This window comes from Anas acuta, chromosome 17, assembly GCF_963932015.1.
Source record: "Anas acuta chromosome 17, bAnaAcu1.1, whole genome shotgun sequence".
Taxonomy (NCBI): Eukaryota; Metazoa; Chordata; class Aves; order Anseriformes; family Anatidae; genus Anas; species Anas acuta.
The window spans coordinates 2,521,115-2,547,029 of NC_088995.1; the positions used below are offsets into that span (position 1 = coordinate 2,521,115).

The 25,915-nt window shown below is 50.5% G+C and overlaps 4 protein-coding genes across 4 annotated transcripts; 2 read left to right on the forward strand and 2 right to left on the reverse strand.

Annotated features, from left to right (window-relative positions):
• Positions 1–894: 894 nt before the first annotated feature.
• On the forward strand, positions 895–1,029 carry LOC137841343 (uncharacterized). The gene has a single exon (XM_068654142.1). The coding sequence runs from the start codon at positions 895–897 to the stop codon at positions 1,027–1,029; it is 135 nt and encodes a 44-aa protein (XP_068510243.1).
• Positions 1,030–2,146: 1,117 nt separating this feature from the next.
• Positions 2,147–5,406, forward strand: DIABLO (diablo IAP-binding mitochondrial protein). Its single transcript, XM_068654140.1, has 6 exons — positions 2,147–2,300; positions 2,690–2,813; positions 3,158–3,289; positions 3,717–3,827; positions 3,977–4,073; positions 4,760–5,406. The coding sequence occupies exons 1-6, from the start codon at positions 2,254–2,256 to the stop codon at positions 4,972–4,974; spliced, it is 726 nt and encodes a 241-aa protein (XP_068510241.1). The 5' UTR covers positions 2,147–2,253; the 3' UTR covers positions 4,975–5,406.
• A 2,608-nt stretch (positions 5,407–8,014) lies between these two features.
• Positions 8,015–9,941, reverse strand: B3GNT4 (UDP-GlcNAc:betaGal beta-1,3-N-acetylglucosaminyltransferase 4). Its single transcript, XM_068654139.1, has one exon. The coding sequence runs from the start codon at positions 9,939–9,941 to the stop codon at positions 8,832–8,834; it is 1,110 nt and encodes a 369-aa protein (XP_068510240.1). The 3' UTR covers positions 8,015–8,831.
• Positions 9,942–10,763: 822 nt separating this feature from the next.
• On the reverse strand, positions 10,764–25,417 carry LRRC43 (leucine rich repeat containing 43). The gene is made up of 12 exons (XM_068654143.1): positions 17,632–25,417; positions 17,288–17,536; positions 16,881–16,991; positions 16,604–16,743; positions 15,847–16,085; positions 15,067–15,245; positions 14,557–14,680; positions 14,282–14,421; positions 14,023–14,112; positions 13,499–13,723; positions 12,916–12,997; positions 10,764–10,918 (listed from the first exon to the last, which is right to left on the reverse strand). Exons 1-12 carry the CDS (start codon positions 17,983–17,985, stop codon positions 10,764–10,766), a joined length of 2,088 nt encoding a protein of 695 aa, XP_068510244.1. The 5' UTR covers positions 17,986–25,417.
• Positions 25,418–25,915: the final 498 nt, after the last annotated feature.

A 25,915-nucleotide genomic window follows, 5' to 3' on the forward strand; every position in this document is an offset into this window, starting at 1 on the left:
TGTCAGGAATAGTTGTGACCAAAATTAAAAAGAACATGCGAGTCAGGGAGACAGCAGAATTTTTTAGTTGGACCTTTAGAGATTTAAGTCTGAGGAGCCAAAAACTTTTGTGAAATTACAGATTTTATATTAAACTTACAAACAAGCAACTTCTAAAGTGACGTGTTCATACGACTTCAAAACACAGATGGAAGATGCGTTCTAAAACATCTTACCCTGCGTCTCCCATTTAAAGGTTATTTTTAAGGTGAGACAGAAATATTTTTCTGTGCAAACTTGTATTTAAGCCCGAGTTTTCCTCACTCTTAAACAAAAGGCTCAGTTTGTGCCAGTATCTCCATTAGATGCAATTATGTCATTAAATATTAATGGTGGCTTCCTTGGAGGAATTGACCACTTTTATCAGAACACACTGGTGGTAATGCATCAGCGAACACTCCGCTTGTGAAGCTTCCTGGATGCACAGCCACCGACACGGGGGAAAGGCATCAGGATCCGGCTGAACCGGGGGCCACCGGTCCTTAGCTACACAACAGCGACCACTACGTGTGCATCCATATTTTAGTTTGCTCAGTTACCAGCCCTGATTTGGAGACACTGTTCAGATCCCAAACTCCTTTTCAACACTGCACACAGCTTGGTAACCCAGGAAAAGTCTGAACAAGCTCACACAAGACAAGCCTCACACTTACACTTCGGTAATTAGCAACTTGCTTAGGAGGCTGGGTGGCTGTTAACCCTCCCAAACAACCATTTCTCTCCGAAGCAGAGCCACACCATCCTTCTGGGAAAAACCCATCCTATCCCTTTGCTTCTCTTTCATACAGAGCGCAGAAGAACAAGGCAGCAGCCGGCTCCAGACACCTTACCTGTCCCGTGGTGCTGGGAAGAACCATGCCAGACTCCTTTGCCATCCACTTCCTCAAGGTCCTGAGGGAGCTGCTGGCCTTCGTGCTGTTCAGCTACACGGTGCTGGTTGGAGCACTGCTGCTTGCCGGCTGGACGACGTACTTCCTCGTGCTTAAATGACTGCTGCCCTTCTGCTCCGGCAGCCACAGACTGGCCCAAAGCATCAGGCTCCACGCTCAGCGCACAGGATGGCAGTCCCTTCCTCCTGCACCGACTCTGCAAGCATTTTGTTTTGTTACTGCCTAAGCATAATCTTATTTTCTTATGTAAAAAGGAAAGATTAAAAAAAAAAAATGTATCTATACACATACATCTTTCTGATCTTTGTGGCTCTTGCCAGTTCGTTTATCTCCTAGACATTGGTCCCTGTTCCCTGGAAGATCTGAAAGCTTCCCAGTAGCTTTGTCCCGAGAGTCCCACCCCACACCCAGCCCACCTCTAGGGTACAGCAGCCCGCTGAGTGTGGTGGAAGGACAGGAGGGATGCGACACAATTTGTGTGTGACCAACATCTCAGATAAACAAGTCCTGCCTTGCCTAGCTCTGCCTCACTGAGGGTGGGAAGAGAGATGGAGAAATTACTTGTAATTGCTTTTTAAGTCTTAAAAAAAGCCATTTCAAATCAGTGCAAAGTTTCCGCTGGTTTTACAAGGTACACTTTTGTGGGGTGGGGGCACCAACACCACACCACCCATAGGGCTATCATTTGGCACTCCTGAGCATGCAACGCTTTTCAATAAACACTTTAAATACGGGGGCAGCTGAAGGATATGACTGGTACAGCAGTGCCCTGCTAAAGCTAAAGTGTGACAAGTCAAGCGTCTCACAGAGAACAGCAGGACTTTCTGGTATATATGTATTAAAAAAAAAAAAAAAAAAAAAAGAAAAGGTAATTGAACTCGACTTAGGCTTTTCATGTGTAACTATAGAGACCCTAGAAGGGGATTATCACAGGCACAGAACCGCACAGAACCACCCAAAGCCAACGCAGCACCACATACACTAAGAGTAAAGCTGAAGAACACCCGCGGGGGCACAAAGAACAGGGGCCGCGCTTGGTTCTAAGCCGGGAGCCCAGCAGGTACCTCGGGCTGGGGCTGGGCGAGGCTTTTGCGGCCATTCCTGAGAGTTTTGAGGCCGTCCCGGGAGGTTTTGAGACCACTCAGGGCCACCAGACCCTCAAGTCACCTCACGGCCTCACCACCCCGCGACCGTTACTAACGGCTGCCTCACGACCGTTACCAACGGCCGCTCGCGCGCACGCTGCGCATGCGCAGATTCCCCCCCCCCCCCCCCCCAGCCGCCGCGCTCGTGACGCGGTTCCGCCGCCGCGCCCCGTCCCAAGATGGCCGCCGCCGGGCGCTGGCTGCGGAGCTGCCGCTCGCTCCTCAGGTACCGCCTGCTGCCGATAAGCGCGTCCTAAAGCCCGGTTCTCGGTGTGGTTGAATGTTAACGGTGTGTTTTTAAAGCCCGATTTTCAACGCGATTGGATATTAACGGCGTGTTCGCACGAGATGCGTGCCTTCCCTCGCGGGACCAGCAGTGCCCTGCCTTACCATGTCTGCCTTTTGTTCCTTATAGCTGTAATTAAATAACAGGACCTTAAACAACCTTGTTCATGTGCAAACGCGGCTGTTTCGCAGAATGGGTCAGACACGGATGTATCACAGAAGGCTCCTCCTGACTGGGTCGCCTGGAACAGCCCCCACACGTTTCTTTCCTCCTTGACACCCGCCCCACGCGTTGTTTCTGTGCCTGACCCCCGTGTTTTGTGCTTGCAGACGAGGCTTCCCCGTGCTGGCGGCCGCCCGGAGACAGCCCGGCCTCTCCGGAGGGAGCAGGCGATGGCAGCAGGTGCTGGGCGTGGGGCTGGGAGCGGCGCTGTGCGCAGTCCCGGTCATTGAGGTAATGTCATGAGAGAGATAGGATCGGGGGAAACAGTTCTAGTCAAAACCACTTGCCTAGCGTTGTACGAGTTAATGTTTACCTTAGTACCATCCTCGTTCCTTCTCGGGGATCACAGGTGGTTATCTGTGTAGTTGTTAAGGAACAGAAATGAGAAAGACGGGGTTTACCTTCAATAACGTCTTAAAAAAGGTTGCCGTGTTCTACAGAGAAAGGCGAAACACCGCTAAGAATTAGGCTGTCCAAGCTTGTAATTAACAGTCTGCTTTTGCTTACCGTTATTTGTTACAATAACGTATACTTCAGTGTCATTGTAAAGATGATGCAAATTTGTTGTCTTTCAGAAACAGAATTCCTCTTCTCTCAGTAACGATGCCCTGATTAAAAGAGCAGTTTCACTGGTAACAGACAGCACTTCCACTCTCCTCTCTCAAACAACGTACGCATTGATTGAAGCATTGACAGAGTATACAAAGGTAAGCTGAGTGATCATGAGTAGTGTACTCATATATTTCTGCTTTTCATGCAGTACAAGTGTATTTGTGTGCAAGGAACTCCTGTAGCACAAGCAGGCTTTCAGAGCAGGAGATCAGAGTGGCAGTTCCATGCTCTGGATTCCAAAAAGCCCAGAACGATGCATACATACTCCTGGAGTATGAAAGTTCTGTTTGACTCAGTGTACTCCTTTCTTTTTTCAACATCTTTAAAATTAACAGTACACTTAAGAACAAAGCACCTTTGGTACTATTAAACAATTCTGTTACCCTCTGTATATACTGGGGATTAAACACAGACAGGTTAGTTCTTTTCTTATTTCTGTGACTAATTAACAGAAGTTAACCCTGAGATGACATCAGTGACTTACAGATTTTCCTGTAACTGTGTGAAATGATTCCTTTGCAGGCGGTTTATACACTAGTGTCTCTCTACAAGCAATACTCAAATCTTCTTGGGAAGATGAACTCCGAAGAAGTAGACGCAGTCTGGCAGGTGGTGATAGGAGCCAGAGTTGATGTAAGCAATCAGCTCCTTTCAGTCAGCAACTTGCTTCATTTATGCTGCTCAGAAAGCTGTTGTGTCACTTGCTGACCTTTTCACAACGGTTTGGAAGAGCATTCTGATACGCATCTATAAAGCTGAGTAATACTTTATTTTACTCCTAGATGACAACAAAACAGCAAGAATACCTGAGGCTGGAGTCCAGCTGGATGACAGCGTTACGTCTCTCAGAGATGGCAGCAGAAGCTGCGTATCAATCAGGTATGCAGAAGCAGAAATACTGAGAATCTTTCAGCTAACATTTAGGTGCCCCTCGCTGAATTCACTTTTACTGAAGTGAGAGTATTTGCCTTTTGCTCAGGGACGATAGGAATTTTGTTTTCTCCCTGTACACACACTTCCACAAAACATGCAGAGACTTGACAGCTCTGAGATTGAGTTATGAGCTGACTTGGCAAAGTTATTGGAGCAGAGAAAGAAGACTAGGACGAAAAAGGTAAATATCCATGGGCAGCCTAACTGCATGTTTCTTGTTGAAACTGTTGAAAAAGTCATACGATCTGTAGGAGCACAGGAAAACAGGTTTCCATGTTCAGCAGTGCCACGCTTTCCAGTTGATGACAGTTCCATGACAAGGACTGAAAGTTCCCGGTACATGGTGACTGGGCTGGGCTTAGTTCTCAAACCCAACAGCACAAGCTGATCCAATTTGACCAGATGCTGGCTGAAAGCTGCTTGGGCTGGAGGAATTCAAGGGGACACAAAAATCTCAAGGTCGGCATGTTGTTGGTTCTGGTAAATGAACAGTAAATGCATTTAGCATTAATACAGCCCAAGAGCCATCAAAACACTTAGCAAAGCAGGTGATAATTACAGACAGTTGCTTCCTTAATTGAAGGTTTGCTGAGTGCTCTCTAACCTAATGAATTTAAATTACTGCTTTTCAGGTGCAGATCAAGCCTCAGTGACAGCCCGAAGCCACATCCAGCTAGTGAAATCACAAGTGCAAGAAGTGCGGCAGCTGTCCCAGAAAGCAGAGACGAAGTTAGCAGAAGCTCAGACGGAAGAGCTGATAAAAGCTCAAGGAGAGGAGTCTTCATTGCCGCAGGGTGTTATAGGAAGTACAGATGCAGGTGAAGACCCTTATCTCCGGGAAGACTGAAAAGAACTGAAGTGTCACCTTCGAGTACGTGAGAATTGATCAGAAATCCTGGGGTCCTAAACTTCTAAGTGGATAGTGGGAAACTGCTGAAATAAGCCTGTGATTCCATTTTTTTCCCCTAAATAGGCTTGCTTTACAAATCAAGTCAATTCCAAGACTCTGAAAAAGCCTTCACCTTGTTTGTAGCCTACCACGTTTGTAATAATTATAGATTTGATTATTTAAGTGTTTAACTATGCAAATGTGAAAATCGCTATCAAGGATAGCTTGTTGTTCATTGTCTCTGCCGGCAGGATCCTACCCATGGTGCGATGTGTTTCTGGGAGCTCTCTGACATAGGGGCTAACTAGGTATCAGCCAAAGACGTGTATTTAAAAGTGATAATTTTTAACCTGTGAAGTAAATGATACGTTAGTAGTCACCGTTATTAAACTGTGCATTTCCTTTCATGTATGCCCACATAGATAAGAGATTAAGTGCTGTTTTCTGTTTTGACTTTGTAACAGAGTTGAGTCTGACAACTATATCTAATTGCACTTAATTGCAATCAGGGAAAACATTTGCTATTGAGCTGAAAACTTTTGATGGAGTTACCCAAGCTCTTCTTGGAGAAGTTTTGCAGTGCAGTACAGTCTCCAACAGTCTCTTTCACCCAGGAGTCACTGCCTGTAGAACAGCTGCCTTCCTCAGGAAGCATAAGATGTGATTTTCAACGTACTGTGGTTACAGAGTAGTTGTGACAATCGCTGCAGACTTTATAAAGCAACAAAAGTGAGTTTTACGTATTTGAGTACTTTCTAGCACAAGATTCAGGAAAATTATCTGAATTCTCTCTTTTGGTAAGCTTAATGTTTCACTGCAGGTTTTAAAACCGCAAGTGTCTTTCACTGTGTTCATTTTCTAACTTGACAGCTTCATGTGAAATTTGCAGAATTAGCTGTACAGACAATATAAACTTTAGCTGAGATTGCTTTGTACAGTAGCACTGGCTAGAACTCTGTCGCTGCTGATTTGAGTCAGTTAATCCCCATTCATCACCTTTTGTAAGAAGGCACGCAATCATAAGATTTTCCACTATAAATTAGCAGCAGATGCACTACATGTGGTGAGGTTGCTGTTACTAAACTGAGTTCTGCTTGACTAGGACTTTTTTTTTCAGCTGTAACACGAGCCTTTCTCTGTCTCCTTTTGCCTGCCTTTTGAACAAATGCAATCTCAGCTGCACAGCACTATAAATTTAGATTATATAGTAAAAGGTTTGAAAAAAAAAAAAACAAAAAAAACCCAACAACTTTCCTTGCTCCTGATGCTCACTGGATGCTGCTGTATCCAAGGGGGAAGGCAGGGTCTGAAATCAAAGCTCACAGGAAGATGCCAGCATCTGCTGTGCCAGTAGTCAGAAGGTCCCAAACACGCCTTTGGGCTGGAGCACTGGGGAAGACCCAACTGTCATGTGCCAGTTTGTTGTAGCAGTGGCACAGCCACACCCTCAAGAGCTACAGGCAACTTCAGGTCAGCCTTCTAACCGCATCTGCTCTGCTTGTTCTGTGCTGCAGTTGAAGAACCACCAAGCCACTGATTGAAACACACATACAGGCTATGTTTCTGTCACAGTGCTGCACTAAATCCACTCAGATGCTTGCATGACAAGGATATGGCTTAAGAAAGATGAACATCAACCCAGGAGTCTGGGAAGTGGCCATTCTTCCCCTTTCAGAGCCTGCCCCCCCCCCCCCTTGCAGCCCAACTTCTTGTTTTACAGTTTGACACAGGTTCTACCCCCACGCATCTGAACTGCTGTGACAGGAAGCAATTAGTCAGTGCAATCAAGTCAAAAAGGGAAAGAAATACTTGAGTGGCTCCACGGCACCTCCCAGCTGGGGTGGAAAAGATCCCCCTGCACCTTCCTTGAGAAGTGAGAGTTGCGTGCGGGGAATTAGCCTACGCACTTAAGCCCAGAACTGCCATGACATCACTCGCTGTGTGATGTTCCTGAGTTTGCATTTGGACTCAGTGAGGGGATCAGAAAAACGCTGCCAGAGCAGCTGACATCGTACCAAGCTCGCTCCGTCCAGTCTCTTCTCTGGAACAGGCAGTGGTGCCCAGGGCACAGTGCTGAGAAATGCAGGGCTTTGCTGCGTGATACTCAACCTCGTTTACAAAGCCAATTAGTCTAAAACTACGTGTAGTGTCTCAGGTACAGCTGATTAGTAACTGCTAGGGCTGCAGTGAGATGGAGTAGCAGCTGCTACAGGAGCACATAGGCTCACGGAAGGTTTTTTTTTTTTTAGACGCACACCTACTCATGTAGCACAGAAACAGCTCCCGTGAGAGTGGCAACTCGTGCTGTAACAGTCACGCAGTGGAGCTAAACTTGACCTACAGCTGGTGCTCTAGAAAGCCAAGGCTGCAAGGAAAATACATTGTCAGACAGGACTGCCAGGAACCCCTCAGCCCCGGGCTGTACAGTACTGCACCCCACAGCAGCACGGGGCAGGCAGCCTCCCCAGGGAGCCTGGCACACCCCGGGACTCAGGATGCTCTCCAAGCCTAAGCAGCCAGGACAAGGAACTCCTGGCAGTGCTCCCCAGGCACCTCTAGAAGCTCCAGCTCACAGCTGGTGGCCCTGAACACTGAGCAGCTGGGACACAACCAGCTCTGATTCCTGTGATTGCACACCCTCATTCCCCTTACATTTTTCTAAGCTTCCAGGTCGCTGCCTGCTTGCACAGCACATCTGGCAGCAAGGCTGAGAAGCTTCATAAACTGTCAGCTAATCTCAGCTTCAGAATTGATTGGTCCTCAAATTAGTTACTCCAGAGCACTCAAGAGATTAATCACGGCTTCTGTGTCAATGCATCGCGCCTGGACCGTGGGCAGAGAGCAGCAGCTGCTCACAGAAGTGACAAGTTTCCATTTCCTCATAACCCTTTAATATACTCTTTAATATCCATGACTCCTTAATGCAAATATCACCAGACGTCAGCATGCTTTGGCTCCTAGTTCTAGCTTTCAGGAGACCCAGAAAGATTCCTGTGAATACTTTCAGAACTGTATTTTATTTATACCCAATGAAAACAAGCAAACGAAGCAAATAAACCCCAAACACCTCCCACGCAGCATGAAAAGCTGCAGCCACTGGGACTTAACTACCTCTCAGGACATATTTCTGCTCAGACTAGATCAGAAATTGTTTGTGCAAAAGCTTCTAGTGCAAGTAAACTTGTAGTAACTTTCTGTAAAATCCAAAGGGCTTAAATTGGAGCCCAATCCCTCGGATTACTGTGCTGTTAAGGCAATACATTTTTAAGGCTTTCCCCCACACACACTCCATTCCTTTTCTCCTGCTGCCCCACAGGACCTGTGGGATTGCTGGCCTGGGACAATGGAGCTGCACTGCAGCAGATGCAGCAGCATACACCGGCCTTTCTTCTACCCTTGCCTTGACTAAAAAGGTTAGAAATAATTTAAAGTGCTCCGTCACTTGTTAGTCATCATTACCTTTCCCAGGAGAGAGCGAATTAGGCTGGCAGTCCGACACCAGCCTCAGTGTTGCAGAACCTCCACAGGAGGTGGCACCTCATTCACGTTACCTGCAGCAGCTGTGACCTCCCTGGGCCCCAGCATGGCCAGGAGGAACCGAGCCGAGTCCCCTGCGCCGCGTCTCACCAAGCTACCAGCCCCGTCCCCTTCCCCTGACAATTCAGTAACCCACCAACAAAGACAGACTGCAAACAAAACCCTATGGCTCACGTACAGCCTGTTAGTAGAGGACGCATTTCTACCACAACCTGATTTTTAGTTTAAGCACCCTGTATCCGTCACCAGCCAAGATCCTACTGTGCTCATCAGGAGCTTCATTTCCAACCGGTTCTGTAGGGGTGTGTTACTGACACCGCACACCGAATGCTCTCATCCTTCACCAGAGTCCACATGATCCACATCTCAGTGGGGTTTAGCTTGTGCACAACCATCAGTTCCTTGTACAAGCATGGATCAAAAGGATTGAAAGGTCTCTGGATCCCAAAAGTCTTAAAGCCAGCATGGTTCTTTGGGGTCACTGCCATCTTTGCCAGACACATTCCCACAAAGACATCATCTATTGGGAAGAGCTCCGTGTCCTCTGCGGTGCTCTGGAGTCGGCGCACTGTCGCTCTAGACATCACATACCCCCCTCCGCCCGCATAGAGGGGATAGAAGGGGGCTCCATACATGGTCTCTGGAATGAAGTACTTGACCTTGGTGTTCCTGATGGGCCGGGCGTTGGCAATCACGTCCCCAACAAAGAGATCCTGCTCAGGGTCCAGCTCCTGGAGGAACTCAACGATATTGTAAGTGTTGACGAAGACATCATCATCACCCTTCAGCACAAACCTGGCATGCAGACAGTCCTCCATGAACCAGCGGAGGAAATGCAGCTCCTTGAGAGTCAAGTTGAAGAAATTGTCAGCAAAATCCCACTGCACGATGTCATCAAACTCCTGGCTTTCATAAGCCAGCAGCTGGTGCAGGGGCTGCGCTTGGATTTTGGCCTCCGAGCGCCCGAGGAGGAACACCAGCCTGATGTGCCTGCCACCAATGGAGCCCTCCTTCCCCCACGTGTTCCTGATCGCCACCCGCCGCTCTATATTGATCGGGGGAGACTTGATCGCCAGCAAGAGAAACGTGTCCTTACTGCACCTGGAAGGCTTCAGCAGCGCTGAGAAGTTCCGGCAGTGCTTGTACGTTAGGAAGATGCGGTGAAGCTCCGGGAGGGCGAGGGAAGAATTGGCGAGGGTCAAGTCCGGCAAACACTTACTGGGTTCGGCGTTGTCCAAAGCTAAAGACTTGGGTTTGCGACTTGCTACATCCACTTTCTGCTCTGCTGACGACGTTGCCAACTTTGCCTCTCTCTTTAGGTAAAAAAGACACGCCAGCAGCATGACCGACAAGGCATAAAGCGCCAGGTTTTTAATCCTGGGATACATCGCAACGTCCCGTGCGGGATCCAGGCCCTGTGGGGACGAAGAAGGACAGAAGGACAAGCCGGTGATCACGGAGAGCCGCACGCTCCCACCTCCCGTTCCCGGCACTGCGGGGCCAGGCGCAGCCCCGAGCTCCCCCCCACCCCGTCCCCAACGCGGTTTTGGGGCGCGTCTCACCGCTGCGGGTCCCGGCGAGGAAGGGAGCGCGGGGCCGGGCTCCGGAGCCAGCCCCGGGGGCAGAGCCCAGCCGGGAGCCGGGCAGCGCTGGCCACGCCGGGCTCCTTCTGTCCTCTCCTCTCCCCTCCTCTTCTCCTCCTCCCACCGGCAGCTGCCCGCTGCTGCTGCCGCCGCCCCGCCCGGCCCCGCCCCAGATTCGATCGCTGCATCCCCAACTCTACCTCCGCACGGTGCAGCCCCAATTGCCCCCCACCTGCTGCAAGTTGCACCCCCCAATTCCCTTGCATGCACTGCACGTCGCACCCCCAATCCCTCCCCTCCCACTGTACATTACACCCCCGATTCCCCCACACACTCAGCACATTGCACCCCCAAATCCCCAACGCACACAGCACATTACACCCCCAGTTCAGCCCCCCCACAGCACACTGCACCCCCAATTCCCCCCTATGCTGCACCCCAATCCCTTCCCCTGCGTACTGCACCCCCAATTCCCACTCCCTGCACCCCCAGTCCCCCCGGTACACCGCACACCCACCACTGAGCTCCATCCCACGGCCCTGGCGATTCAGCAGCCCCGGCAGCCGAGCAGTGTCCCCGTGGGCTTTATTTCACTGACCTCCGTCGCTCGCTCCAGCCACGGCCGCCTTAGGGAGCCTTGTCCACGGCCACCGTGCTCCCCGGGCTCTGAGCAGCAGCCGATGGCCACCGCAGCAGCTGCACCTGGAATTCCACTGTCAGCGGCACTGCCTCGAGCCCTCGGCCCTCCTCCGGCTCAGTGGAGTCTTTGTTTTTTCTTTTTCCTGGAGAAAGTGGTAAATCAGCCTTGGACTTTGTAGGATAAATCGCCTGAAAAGCGGCTGTGTGCAGGGGGCTGTGCCCACCACATTAGCACCGACTGCCGGGCCCTAAAGGAAAATCCACTTGAAAATGAGTTAGGGTGGTAAGCCCAGCTTCTTCTTTAAGCCCGATCTTTAAGCAGTTAATCAATCTGGGTGCAATTTTGCTTTTTGTAGTGAAATTGCCCTGTAATTTCCAAGAAAAAAGAACGACGCAGGCATCAATCATTCCAAGGATCCTGGAAAATCAAGCGCGAGGTAAAGGAGACCTACGTGAGACTACTTCCGAAGGCATCCTTCAATGTCTGGGCGAATTGTTTGCTCGAGACAAAGCTTGCTGCCTTTCCCCTTTGAGCCGCCTGGAAGGGATCCCGATTTCCCTGAGAGCACTTATTATTTGTGTGCATTTGCCGATGGAGGGATGCAAATCAGCCTCAGCTCCCGGCTGCAAGGGCCAGGAGCGTCCCCGGTGCCCCGCGGTGCAGCCGTTGCTGCAGCTCCAGGGGAGCGGAGAGCGAGCACCGAAGGTCCAGAGCACGCTTTGGTGACACAGACGGATACCACCTGCGTACTGCGGTGACAATTGAGTGGCCCACCAGCCCCCACGGCTGCTCTCGCCTCCCCGGCTGTGGTCGGGCTGTGTGTGAGACTCGTGAGTCACAGCAGAGCACACTGCCACGGGATGCTGCTGGTATTGGGTGTAGCAAACCGTGGGGCAGATTTTTGACGTGTCTTTTGAGAGCTGCACCCTGAGACCTTGCTGTGCTGCAGGCTGAGGCTGTGGCTGTCATCCCCCACCTGCAAGAGGGGGCCGGGAGGGCCAAGCTGAACTCGAGTCGCTGACTACTTGGGGTTTTCTGTGGCGGCAGCTGTTTTCTGTGCACCCAACGCCATGCTCAGCCACACAGCCCCCAGCAGAAGGGGTTTGTTCTCACTCAAGATAGAGAGAAGAGCTGCTACACACACACTGACCACAGGCACTGGGGTGGAAAGGAAGAAAAAAGCACTAGGCGATCGTATGACAGCAGCTCCCTGCTTCAGCAGCTGCTGAGCATGCACTGCAAATCAGCATTTTGTGGTGGGGAACAAACGCTGTGATAACCCAAGGAGTTTCTTCTTCCTTTTGGGTAGCTGGAAGGCCGGCAGGCTTCCTCAAGCACAGCCAGCATAGGACTGCAGGGTCTGAAGTCCTTCCCGTGGACAAGGGTGAGGGTGCACAGAAAACAGCCAGAGCTCTTTGGGAAGGGGGGTTAATTGCACTGTTAAATTAGCAACTCAACCTCAGGCCAGAGCAGGGACACGGGGCTCCTCTGAGAGCTCCCGGTGGTGCTGGGGAGAGGGGTCTAGCCCGTTCCATGCTGTCCTCAACCCCTGAGCAACTTTTGGCATCGCCCTGAGCCACCTCCCCCACTTCCTCCTGCTCTTGCATTACCCCTCTGGCGCGCTGGCACTGTTATTTTTGTAGTCAAAACAAGAGTGCTGGAAAAATAACCTGCAAGAGGAAGGGCGAGCTCTGTCCGCAAGTGGCTTAAACAATGGTGCTGACAGAGCAAAGCCTGACGTCCGTGCTGGGCAGCAGGGGATGCCTGTTAGGGGCTGGGGTGGTGTCTGCAGGGGTGGCAGCAGTGGGGTCTGTTCCTGGGCAGGCTGAGCACCTGGGCTCAGAGCTGGAAAGCCCACCGATCCCCTCCTCAAAGTACCTGGAGATGGATGAGGACCTTATTATGGATCCCAGACAGCTGCTCACACCACGATGTGTGTACCAGGGCGTGTGCCTGGCCCTACAACCCCCACAGCCTCAATGACAGCATTCAGAGCCCCAAGCTCAGGATGTGAGTAAGCGTCCTGTGTGGCAGAGCTGGCAGGGTGGCAGGGAACCTGCGGCTGCCTCCGGGCTGGGCACCGTTGGTGTTTGCTCTTGCACACGCTGCTCTCTGCCCAGCCAGCTCCAGCTCTCTCACCTTTGGCAGACGCTGTGGTTTTCCGGCTGGCCTGACTTTCTGCTTTCAGTTTTTTGCTCTTCTCTTTGCCTTTTTTCTTGTCCTGTGGAGAGAGACGTTTCCACACTCAGGCGGTGTTGAAATTCAGTGCCCACATTCAGTCCTGTGACAGTCATCACCGCCTGGGTTGGCACCAGGATTTAACGGGCCAAAGAAAGTGGTGACAGGAAGCGGGAGCACAGCAGAGGGGCTGCCCAGAGAAGAGAAGAGACTCCAGGAAACACAAAGTGTCAGGACAGCTGGTGCACGTTGCCATGCTGAGAGAGAGAGGATCAGTGGAAGCGTGAGGGGTTGCTTTCACATTCTTGGAAATTAAGATAAACTCACCTATTTTCTTACCATAAGCCCACAAAAAGTAGCAGCACTTACTGATAATGCCAATTTCAAATAACAATGCCAGCAGTGGTGGGTGGTGCTCCAGCAGGGCTATTTCAGCCCCATTTTTTGGAGAGGGAACTGAGGGACGGATGAGCAGGGCATGATGTGCTGAAACCCCTCCCCAGCAGCCCGTCCCCACCGCCCTGCCCCAGGACATGCTCCTTACCACTTTCTCCTCCAGACTCGGTGGCTGCAGCGGCTGCTCGGTGATGAGGATCCCAAAGTCACACACTGTTGCCACCAGGTCCTCAGTGGCCAGCAGGGCCTCCAGGCTCACTCTCCTAGAGCCCAGGGTCCTCCGAATGGGTGGGTCGCTGCGGAGTTCACACGGCTGCTTCTTCTTCTTCTTCTCCTGCTGCTTCTGCTTCTGCTTGTCCTTGGGCACGGGACCCTGCAGAGCACCGGTATGGGATCAGTGTCAGCTGAAGGTTGGGGCCCCTTTATCAGGCAGCAGGTAACCTGGGCCCAGCCACACGCCCACCTCTGTATCCAGCCTGAGGGGTGTGTAAAACAGCTGCTGCCCTCCTCCCACAGCAGGGAGAGATTTGTCTGAAGGTCTGGGATGGAGGGAATTCCATCCAGGGAACTCCCTGACACCCAAATCTGGCACAGGAAAAGGTCCCTCCTTGCCCCATCGCTATTGTTGTAGCTCAGATGTTTTTTGGACATTGTTCCCTCCAGGCATCCTACCTTGCCACCATCCTTCTTTAGCCCCTGTCCTGCCTTCTTGTTTGTTACTGAATTTTCTTCTGGGTCAGCATCAACAGGCCACGAGAGCACCTGCCAGGAGAGAGGAGCTGGCGCTGCAGGGACTGGGACACCCAAGGACCTGGCCTGGGGCCACCTCCATCCCAGAGTGCCTCCCAGAGGGAGTGAGGTGCCACTGCTGCCCCCCCCAGCAGCTATTTTCCCTCCCTGCCCCTTTCATCTGGCCCTGCCACACACTCACCTTCTCCTCCACCACTGAGACAATCGTTCCAGCCGCCAGGTAGCCCTTCAGCCCCACCAAGTCCTTGGCAGTGTGCTCCTTCCTGTAGCTGCAGTCAATGGTGTCTGCCCAGGGCTTTCCAGGGGTGACAAACAAATGTGCTGCGCAGGAAAAAAAAAATAAAAAAATTGAGGTGACCTTTTCTTTCTGGGGAGAGGATAAGACTGGTGCCAGTTTGTTACCCATCATGAGTCTGCCCTGACCAGTAGGATAGAGGATTTATAATTCCTCATTACCAGCATGTGCCGTGGGCTCCTCCACGGCTGCAGACTCCTGCTGGCCCTTTGTTTCCCCCATGTCCCTTGCAGAGCTGTCTGCACCAAGGGTGGCCACCGCAGGACTCTGATGAATTGTTGTTACCTGGAACAGAGAGGAATCACCTGGCATGGCACGTCTGGCTGTGTCTGCACCAGGCCCAGGAGCAGCACTGCCTCTGAAATCCCATTCCCCAACCCATCCTGGTCATCAGGAGAAGGGACAGAGCAAGGCGAGCTGCATGGTGGCACCTGCAGGAGGGCCACAAATGCACTCCCATGTGCAGAGCAGCGTTGGACTACCCAGAGGGACAGGGAACATGGCCAGCAGAGATGAGTGCTGCCAGACTTGGCCACACAGGAATTTGTCCCTGGCTTACTGTTGCCCATGATGGGTTCATTATGAATGGTCTTGCTCTGCAGCCTGGAGGTGAAGTCCCCCTTGTTGTCTGCCAGAGCCTCCTGTTTTCAGGAGCTCAGTTAAACACCAACCTCCGCGCTGCCACCGTCCTCTACCTCCTCTCCCTCTGCGAACTCGTAGGTCACACAGTAGCTGTAGGTGATCGCCGCTGCCTTGGTGTCAACCTCCAGTTCCTGGAGAGTGCTGGGATCAGGAACTCCCTTGATCTTCCCAATGCTCACAACCACTTGTGCTTCACTTCTTATCAGCTCTAAAAGGAAGACAATCCTGCTGAGGAGCAAGGAAGGCACGGAGCAAGACGAAACCTCCAGGATGCCAAGTCCCACCACTCAGCATCCATCCCTCCCTGCCACCCTTTGCAAGTGCTGTGACAAGCCATAGCCACATGGGGTCACTCCAAAGCCATGCAAACAACTGGCTTGGTTCGTTTGCCTCCCTGGTTAATATTTTCGACTCAATAAAGCACACTCAGTGCATAAATTCATTGAAAGGGGGTCACCAAGAGGGGTTTCCCTCGCCCTGGTGCCCCCAAGGCCCTGGGATCTTGTCCCAGCCTAGGATGTGTCACACTGTGGAGCAGGCACCACTTTGTGCTGGCGCTGCAGCACACGTCAGCATCTTCCCAGATGTTCAGGAATGTCAGCAGAGATGTTCCTCTTTCAGCAGCTCAAGAGGGAAACACACAGTGTGAAACCAGACTGTGTCTGGCAAACAAAGACAGGGGCAGGCCATGACACCAAGCCAGAGCTGCAGGGACAGGGTTGGGTTGTTCCTGCAACCTTTGGACCTGATTAAGGCTAAAACCACCTCGATTATAGACGTGCTGCTGCAGGGTCCCCTGCCTGCCTCACCTGGCTGCCTTGCCAAACCATGGAACTGGTGCCTCTCATTGGGCTCTATGTGGATGTCATCCAGGACGGACAGCTGGGGCAGGCCGTCCACAACAAAGCCTCTGTAAGCAGGAATGAGAGCCAGAGGGTTCCCTTGGAGCACCAGGACCCGGAGCTTCTGCAGACTGGAGAGCTGGGAGACCAGCTCCAGCAGCTCTGTTAAGTTGTTAAAGCTCAGGTCAAGGGAGACGAGATTTGGCCTGAAGGAGAGAATCCAGCAGTAACGGTAGGCAAACGACGTCCAGCTGAGGGCACTGCTGCCCTGAGTTGAGAAAAGAAACAGAAATCCTGATTCCTCAGCACAACAACCTGCAGTGGCACAAACTGGGTGAAAGTGGGGAACCCGAAAGCATAATCTCACATAGTCCATTGCCAGTCTGCCCCATAACTCAAAACCTTTTTTTTTCTTTCTTTAGCATCCATTAATTACCTCACTGCATCCTTCAGTGATACAGCCTAAGCTTTATCCCCTTCCCCAGGGAAGACTACCAGCAGGGACTGGGAAGAGCAAAGCCAGACCTTGCCCCAAAAAGCTCACATCAAAGTGTGAGACAGAAGGGAGCAAACCGAGACAAGCCACGCTGCACTGATGGGGTGTTGGAGGCAGAGGAAAAAAAAACTGCTGAAGGGCTGCAATTTCTTAATGCAGGGCATCTCGATGGCTTGGGGGCATCTGTCCCCATCTGCCCACCTCCCAGTAGCTAGCCTGTGGCATTACCAGAAGTCCGCAGTGAGGTACTTGTCCTGCGAGGGGCCGCACAGCCTGTTGTACCCCAGCCCCAGGTGCTGCAGCTGCGGAGGGGGCTGAGCACACAGCTCCTGCAGATCAGCCACAGCGTTGCAGCAGAGCTCCAGGACCTGCCCAGGACAGAAGGAACAACAAACACCCTTTGCAATGAGCAGTTTCTGGCACACCCTCGAGCTGCTCAGCTTGTGCAGCGTTCCCACACGGGATCTCTTTCCGATCCCACTGTCACAAGGCTCTGCTCACCCACCTTCAGTGTCCGGGGCAGGTTGGCCGAGGTTACCCTGCTGATCTGGTTGGCACAGAGTATCAGCTCCTCCAGGTGCTGTAACTGCAGCAGATCCTCGTCGACTTCCTCTACCTACGAAGAGCTGTGTTTGGCCACCGTGACCTTGAACCACCTCGTGTCATGTGGGTCAAGGTGACGCAGAGATGTGGTGTTGATCCATGTGATGTACGTGTAGCACGGATCAGTGTAACACACCGAGTGGGGCTGCCAGCAGCTCGATCCCTGCTGCAATAGCAGCACCTGGGGAGACCCCGGGTTGGAGAAACTTTTCCCAGGATGTTTTCCCCCTCAGCAGATGTGTATTTGTGGCCTGGAGGTGGGCAGCTCTGTGGGCACCAGCCCGTCCCTGCCTGCCAGCCTGCACTTACGTCCTTGCCGACGATCCGCAGGGACCTGAAGACCTGGAGGACGCGGGTGCCACTGACAAGCTGGGGTACCTGCACAGCCATATCCCGCAGCTGCTGGTCCTGGGGGCTGCAGCCCGGTGGCAGGGCCCAGGGGCTGTGCGGGTCTCTCAGCAGCTCCATCAGAGCCTGGGGGCTCTCCTCGCCCAGCAGCAGGTCCTCATCCTCCTCCTGCCCCGAGGGGCTTGTGCGTGCGCCGAAGCGGGACTTGTTCTGCGGAGAGGGAGAGGGGAGAGGCAGTGAGCACCCCACAGACCCCCTGCCCCCTGTGGAGCCCTCCCCATCCCACTGTGCCCCCCAGCCCCTACCCAGCTGCCAAGGCCGCAGGGGAAGTCCCGCAGGCCCAGGAGCTGCAGGTGCTCCCGAAAAGCAGCCGAGAGGCAGCGGGGCCCAGGCGCCGCCATCCAGGAATTCTCTGGCTCTTGGCACCCGTCCCTGTCGCTAGGAGATGGCGGGGACGCGATGCCCTGGGGACCAAGCTGTGTGGGGCCGTGAAGGGGGTGTGGGATGGGACTGCAGGCTGGGAATAAATCCCAGGCTTTTACCAGTCTCCCTCTGGGATCTGAAGGCTGCTCCCCAACAGGGAAAGAGTGGGCGGCATTTACAAGGTGCAGCATCAGCCCCGTCCCCTGGCCAAGGACCTGCAGCACAGCGTTTGCCATTTCACTTATCTACATCTTGAGAGTCACTCGAGTTTCAGGGAGGAAGCAGTCGTGTGCTCAGTAAAAGCACCCTGATCGCTGGCGCAGAGGGCACCGCTGCCACAGCACCGCAAGACCATCGGAAAACAAAGTTCACAGCTAAAAGTACCAGCGCCCGCTCTTGGAAAAAGTCACTGAGCCCAGGGGCAAAAGCCCCAGAGCTCTCTGAGGTCAGACCCAGGTCTCCCCACTCAGGGGTTTATCTATTTTTTCCAGCGATAGGTGTGGAGATGATAGCAACAAATTCCACTTTAGGGAGCTTGCAGAGCAGCTCGTGTCAGCAGAACTTCACCAAGTAAATTGCAGATGCTCTGTGGTGTCTGGTGGTTGCGTGGTGGAACACTGAACTTCCACTCGCGCTGGGTTTTGCAGGACGGATACCGATCTGCTCCCTTATCAGCTCGGCAGCTTATTGCAGCTGCACAGATAGGAAAGGATGTGCGGAGCATGCACACGCCAAGAGATAGCGGCATGGCTCGAAGTGGAATAACCAGGCAAGCCGCTACCCTCGGTTCGGCAGAAAATTAAGTCAAACTTTCGGAAATTCTTTAAAACAGCATTGCCAGCGACTGAATTTTATTCTGGGGAAAAGCCGAGCTGAAAGCTTCTCCTGTACTGCTGTAGTGGCAGGGACAGTCCAGGAGTGATCCCCAGTGTGATGGGTGGCAGGGCTGGAAGGGGACGGGCAGTGCCTGGTGCCCAACGTGTGCCTACATGTGCAAACTCATGTCATCCACACACCTCGTAGCACACGGTGGGGTTCTAAGCAGCTGCATCCCTCTGCTCTTCAGTGCTTCCAAACAAGCGCCCCTTCAGCACGGTTCTTCTACCTGGAAGGAGCTGTCTGTACTCACCATTGTCTGAAAGAGCACCCTGCACAAAGAAACACCTCTCTCCGTGATACCCCCAAATAATTCTGAGTCCTAGGAACATTTTTTTCTCTGTTTTGCTGTGTATGAGAATCTCCTTTTAGTAACTGGACACAGAGAAAACAAGTTCGGCAGAGTTAGAGAAGGGCGAGAGCTGAGGAGGTGGATCCTGGACATCCGCTGATGGGGTGCACTGGGTGTTACACCAGTGGGATGGGGTCTTACAGAGATCCAGCAGAGGGATACATATGCTCATCTGGAAGCCTCTTATGGCTTTTCCACTGCCATTAGCCCACTCTTACACTGGCCCCTGCAGGAGATGGTTGCTGGCTTCAACAACCCAGGTGCGTGCTTACGTGCTCCATCATGCTTGGAAAAAATACAAAAACCACAAAAAACACAATTCATGTTCTAAGTCCTACATTTTGGAGCTCCCAGGGATTTAGATGGGATGGCTAAGCCAAGAGTCCTGCACTCCCAGTCAAATAGACGATGTGGGACACCATCTGTGTCAGTTTGAAACTGCACGCTAGATCACAATCAGTGACGACGCATTTGAACCAATTTTTGATGTAATCTTTCAAAAAAGAAAAAAAATCCCACACCATCATCTGCAGGAGAACATGGGGGAGCCACTGACGCAAAACCCCGCTGTACTTAAACGCAGCTCGGCTGTCCCCAGCTGCAGCACTCCAGCCACCAAGCAGCCTGAACGCCGACATCCCACCAGCTTTCGGCCAAGCCAGCCGCCGCCTGAGCCCGCCATGAAACGCCAGACAGGTGGGTGCCACTTGGACGTGCCGTAAGGTTGCGTTGGTTGATGCTCGTCATTAGCTCAGCCGCTCAAATCTCTCTGCTTTAGAAAGTCAGCACGCTGCACAGAACCAGGAAGTTTTGCAAAAACGGCGTAGATGCCTGAGGCTGTACTCACTGTATTATTTTTTTTTTTCTTTTCTTCATTTGAATGCAGAAATCACCAGATTTGTAATCTTCCTCTTCTGCTCACTGGCTCCTTTGGTCTCCTTGGCACCAACATCCGAAGATGGCAAAACTACTACAGGACAGAGGCAGAGGCATTCTACTTCCAGAATAAGGCCCTTCCTAGTGCTAGAAAAGCAAGCAACTACCTTGTTCAAAAACTACGTAAGTGTAATATTTTGCATTTGCTGGGCCTGTGTCTGGGAATGAATCTGTTGATTTAGTTACGAAATACTAGGAAGACCATCAGAAAAGAAATAGTTGGGTTAGAACCTCAAAGAGGCACCTCTCTGTATTCCATACAGAAGGAAAGACTTTGCGTTGTCTTATTTTAGGACAGAGTTGGAGCAATGTCTAGGACAGCTTGGGTGTGCCAACTGTGGTCTCACACATTTTTCTTTGTTTCCTGAGTCACGTTGAGCTTGAAGCAGGCAGCTTTTGGGGTGACACCAGTCAGATCACTGGAAAGATGGAGAGAACTGGCTTCCTCTTCAGTCTGACCTTAATGCTAGAGCAGTCAGGAGCACTTCTGCAGAAAATCCTGCTCAGCCTTGCATTTCCTTGGAGACAGCAGAATGTTCACTGAATCTGAAAGTCAATACCATAGGCAAATTTCAATGCCTGGGAACGTGTTCCCAAGAAAACACTGATAAAAATCAGTATAAAGCATTTCCCCTGAATTCATTCTTGAAATCAAAACCATTTCTTCTGAAACAGGTTTGTTCTGGTCACAGCAAATGTGTTACGTGAGTAAATTTTACCTATATGGTTAAAAACAAAAAAGACTCAGGAAAGCTGAAAACAATGCCAAGCAGGTTATTAAGACAGAAAGTGCTGCGCAATCATAGCCACAGATAGTGTATAATAGTTGCTTGATAAAGGAGCGTAGGTGTTAATACAGCCAGTGAACAATAACAAAAAAACCTCAAGCAGACGCAAGCTGAAAAATAGGTGTGTACGCTCCTAGACAGTCTCATGTGGAAACTACCAGGACAGACGTAAACCAAAAGATTTAACGATTTCTCTCTCCTCTTCCTCTCCTGCAGAACGCATGCAGTACTGTAACACCGAGAACCATAAGCTGGCTAACTGCTGACCTCCAAGTCAGAGAAATGGTGAAGAAAATACCCGAATGCCCACCTCTGGATGCAGGTTGCTGCATGCACGTTTTCTACAATATTTTGCAAACCATACGAAATGATCCGGAAGCAATCTGTGGGAAGAATATCACCCAGGCTTTGAACGCAAGTGTCATCCAGCTAAACGTGACGATGACCGAACGGGAGGTGCCTTACACCTGCAGGAGCAAGGATCTTCCACAGAAGGTCTGCGAGCAGTTCGGGGGGATGAACGCAGCAAAGAAGATGAGGTACACCTGGCTGGTTTTACAGAAATATGAGCAATTTATGCAAAATGCAACAAAAATATACTCTGCAGTAGGAATGTAATATGCCAAGCTGGAACAGTAACTGTAGGATACGAGAGCTTTGGCTGAACGTACCTAGCAGTACTTGTGACCAGTTTGATGCCAGGGACAACGTTAATAATGTGCTTACTATCCTGTAGATCATAAATATATACTCTAGTTTAGTTTACTATTTAAAAGATGAATGTCTTAAGTTATTGATTTTATTTATTATAAAAAATATTTATAATGTTTTATTTGCAGCAGTATATCAAAAGGATGCACTGATTTAAGTCAGAGTGATTTAATTAACCAGTCACGATATCAATTAGCAAATAGGAAGGCACGATTTCAGTGATTTTCATGTTATTTATATTTTTCTTTTGTAATTATTTTCCAAAAGAGAAGTTGATTTTCAGCAGACGGATTTTGTACTTCTGATTACTAGCAAATTGTATTTATGAATTTATAGAATACATTTATTTTTATAAATTTATTTAAGCAATTTTGTGTTCTATATTTATTCAGATTTTTAATTTATATATTTTAATGTTAAAAGAGATGAATGATGTATTTACTACTTAGGTGAACAGTTTTCCTCATCTTCTGTCACTATATATTTGGACAAAACCTGGCATTTAATTAAAATTATATTAAATAAAACTGCTACTGGTGATTTTTTTATTATTATTATGTAAATTTTTTTTACAGTCTTTTTGCATTGGAAAACTAATGCTTTGTTAAACAGAAAATTGAACTTGTTGTTTCTGGTCATTGTGATAAAGACATTACAAACAGCACATCTCCTTTCCTACCCACTTTTTACTGATAGACATGCAAAAAGATCACAGCACTTTCACTTCTTTTGCTCCCAGTTGGTTTCTTAAGTTTGGACCTGCCAGTGGGTAAATTGCTTTCTCTTCAGCCCCAGCTTGTGAAGGCTGAATTATTGCGGCTCTGCACCACACCTCGAGCCTGGCTTAGGTTCAGCAGAAGAAGCAGCGCTGCTGGAAGGATGCTCCATCAGCTCAGGCAAGAGCAACATGCCAAATGGTGCCCGAGTCAATTGCTGCTCCTGGAGCTGGTAACAGAGCAGGCACCAAAATGTCCTAGGAGCAAGAGGACCTGTCATCATCTTGTTTTTCCTTTCTTGCATCAACCCTTGATTATCCCAATAACGGGGAGGTTAATAATGCAATGAGTTCAGTTCAAATCACCATGCAAATTTCAAGCCAGTGTAAGCATTAGAACCAATTCTGAAATTAACATTATTTATATATACACACACATACATGTATATATAAATTAATTTCACATGAAACACCTATTTAAAATGCAAGTACAGGATTGCTCCTCTCCCTGCTGCCATCCTTTCACTGACAGTGGTCCAGCCCAGCACAGGACTGCCTGCTCTGGAGCACTCTGATTGCTGCTCTGAACGTCCAGGAGGCTGCAGCAGGACTGAGCCCCTCCACCCCAGTGCCACCAGTGCTCCTCCTCCTCTGCAAAGGTGTCAACAGCCCAAGAGGAACTGGAGCAAGGGACTGTGGTACCAGCCCACCTCCTCCATCGTCCTTTAAACCCTCTCAATGCAAGCAGTAGGGAGGAAAGCGACTTACCCTTTTGTTTGGGTGGTTCTTCAGCACGGTGCCATTGGTGCTGATGCAGCTCTTTCTCCTCCCAGTCCATGGCCACGCCTGGCCCCTTTGTTCTGGTGAAGCATCTTCTATAGCAGGAGGTGAGGGCGCGAAGCTGGGCCTTTATTTTTTTACAAGAGGCTTACCTGTATCCTCCCCTGGCATAGTGAACCGGGTGCTGAGCACTTGCAGGGGAGCTGCAGGGAAGGTGTTTGGCCCTGCCAAATGTCTGGATGCTGATGAGTTGTGAGCAACAGGAGGCAGAGCCCAAGGTCTTTATGGACTCTAGTGGAAGAGTTGTCTTTAAAACAACAAGAGTTGCTGCAGATCTGGTCCTGTTTTCCCCAGACTTCCCTGGGAAGAGAGTTACCTCTTGATAACTGAGCCACCGCCAGTCCCCAAAAAGCACCAACCACTCTGGGTGCTCTCAGGAAAGCACTCTACCTTCCCAAGAGGAACTGAGGGACCACGCTCCCTGCTGGGGCCAAGGGAAGAATTCCTCCCAAATGGGACCACTCTGGGACACCACCGTGGAGATGTCACAGTGGAAGCAGAAAGAAGGATGAAGGCAGATCTGAGACGTCTGCTCTGGTTTCTGACATTGACACAGGTACCATCAGCTCTCCTTCCCATTGGTGCCATGCTGGCACACCTCAAGTTCAAAGAGCATTTTAATAAACCACCTCTGATTTGTGTGTGAGCTTTGTGCAAGCACGGTAAGTGCAGTTCAAAGGTGCTTCCTTTGCTCCTGATACCTTCTGCATCAGAAGGTCACCTGCCAGGCTCGGTGCCAACCCATGAGAAGCAGAGAGACACCAGCAGCTCTGGCACTCTCTCAAATTAACCCGCTTAGTTCAAGGTCTACCAGTTTCCCCAAGGGCCAAGAGGTGCAATTCCAACCTCACACCCTTGATTTTGAGTAGAGGAAGAGGGAATGCAAAAGGATCACAAGGGATGTGCTTATCCCCCGAGCAGAAGTGGCATCTGCTGACCTTATCAGGTAGGGTCAACCAACCACTGCAAGCAGGCAGACGTGTAAATCCTGAGCGCTTCAACATCACCGTTTCCAGTGGCTGATACAAACCACCTAAACCTTGCTGAATCAGAGGATTATACAGGGCCACTCCTTGTGGTTTTGTGTCTCATGCGCGCCTTTTCTTTCACCTTCTGAGTATGTAACTCTTATACAAAAGCATTTTCCTTGGAAAGGGAAACATTTGCCTGAACGTCAAACAAGACGAAAAAGTGAGTCAGATGGCTGGTACCAATTAACGTCATTGAGAAGGAAAATTGACCCCCAAAAAAGAAGAGTTGTTCTTCCCATGGAGGCACAGAGGTGTGCGTCAGCCCTGCAGACTCAGCTCACCTCAGGAGTGAGCTCACACACACAGGGGGCAGGCTTGGAGCAGGGAGACACGGGCTTGTGCAAAACTGTGGCAAGCCCCTGCTCTCCTTCTGTGCTTGAGAAAGAACAGCATGCTGCCACAAGTGTTTGGGATGCAGCAGGGGAGGCAGCTGGGTACCAGAACATCAAACTTCAAAGGGCTGAGGTCAGGAAGCTATGGCCAGCACCCCTTTGAGGAGCGAGAACAGGACAGAAGTGCATACAGAGGTGAGACAGAAAGAGTGGCTGCAGGTAGGCTGAAGCGATGTGACACAAGTGTATCACCAAAGCATTTCTGACTGCTTTGTACTCATTTCTGCACACTTTATGGCAAACAGGCCCGGAATTTGTCAGCACTGTGTGGCCATCTGGCTGCTCGGGTACTGGCTTTTCCTTTGTCTGCCTCAACATAGTCAATCCCTGCCGACCACAGCCAGATGCAGAGGCTTTGTTTTTGAAAATTCTTCCCCCTGCTCGGAGAAGACGGGGCAGCTTCAGAACAGGGAGGGAAATGGAGCAGTTAGGGTGACTTGTTGGATGACTGAGTTTGGACTACACGGTTGAGAAGACCTGAGAGCCACCCCTAGCTGCACTGCAGATGTGGCTGTGTGGCTTTCTTCTCATGAGGTTCTCAGGACCTCTCTAGCCCACGCCCCAGACAGAGAGCTCAAAAGCCCAGATACTCTCAAAAAAAGCCTCAAATATTAACAGAGAGCAAGGATCTCATCCCAGGACAGTGCTGCCAGCCCCGGACAGAACAGTGTGATCACAACCACGGTGGGTCCTGCCACCAGAGCTCAGGTGAATCTTCCTCAGCCCTGGGGCAAACTAAGTTGGGGATACACCTGCACCATGTTTTGATCTCTGCTGTCATGGTGAGGTGGTCACCGGCAAAGCTTTCTTGCCAAGGGGTACCCTATTTACACAGGCTGTGTAAAAAATGTCAGAAGGGCAGGCAGCAGGACTTAGGGATGTGATGGACAAATGTTTTGTCGGTCTGTTTCCATTTTGTGATGCTCAAGCCTTGGAGTTTGTGATGCATACACCTTCTTCTGAGACAGGAAGATATGAAACATCTCTCTGGATGATAACAGGGACTCCGGTGTTGACACACAGGGAACTTCCCTGCCACCCAAGTATGTATTTTGTCTGCACACCTCCTGAGAATGAGTAAAACTCAGGAGGAAAAAGTGCTTATGGGTGAGAGTATCTAAAGAAAAGCTCCCAAGGGTAAATACAAGTTAAAAAAAATAAATATATATAATATATATATACATGTATATATATAAGTAATATACATATGTATATATCCAAAATATCTTGTGAGCACTGGGTTCTTTTCCTTTTGCCCCAGATTCAAATAGTGCTGGGAGAAAGCAAAATCTGCCAGAGCTGGGTTACAACAGACTCACAGGAAAATATTTGGGATTTCAGTACATGTAAAGCTAGTCCTGAGCTGTTCTCCCACTGAAGTGCCAATTCCCTTATTGCGGTGATTTCAATTGGCATTAATTTACTTAGAGCGAATCTAGGTCTCCTTTTTGTACTGCTCAGGGATTAGCAGAATCAGCCACAGAACTAAGCCATTTCAGTAACTGTCTTTTGGCGTATCAGCTAC

Bases quoted from the DNA above. Each gene is read 5' to 3' on its own strand.
- DIABLO (XM_068654140.1), top strand. From the start codon at position 2,254: ATGGCCGCCGCCGGGCGCTGGCTGCGGAGCTGCCGCTCGCTCCTCAG. The intron at 2,301-2,689 runs GTACCGCCTGCT...TTGTGCTTGCAG, and splicing joins AGCTGCCGCTCGCTCCTCAG to ACGAGGCTTCCCCGTGCTGG. The intron at 2,814-3,157 runs GTAATGTCATGA...GTTGTCTTTCAG, and splicing joins GCGCAGTCCCGGTCATTGAG to AAACAGAATTCCTCTTCTCT.
- LRRC43 (XM_068654143.1), bottom strand. From the start codon at position 17,985: ATGGCAAACGCTGTGCTGCAGGTCCTTGGCCAGGGGACGGGGCTGATG. The intron at 14,681-15,066 runs GTTGGTGTTTAA...TCTCTGTTCCAG, and splicing joins AGGACGGTGGCAGCGCGGAG to GTAACAACAATTCATCAGAG. The intron at 14,113-14,281 runs GTGAGTGTGTGG...CTCTCCTGGCAG, and splicing joins TCTCAGTGGTGGAGGAGAAG to GTGCTCTCGTGGCCTGTTGA.
- B3GNT4 (XM_068654139.1), bottom strand. From the start codon at position 9,941: ATGTATCCCAGGATTAAAAACCTGGCGCTTTATGCCTTGTCGGTCATG.
- LOC137841343 (XM_068654142.1), top strand. From the start codon at position 895: ATGCCAGACTCCTTTGCCATCCACTTCCTCAAGGTCCTGAGGGAGCTG.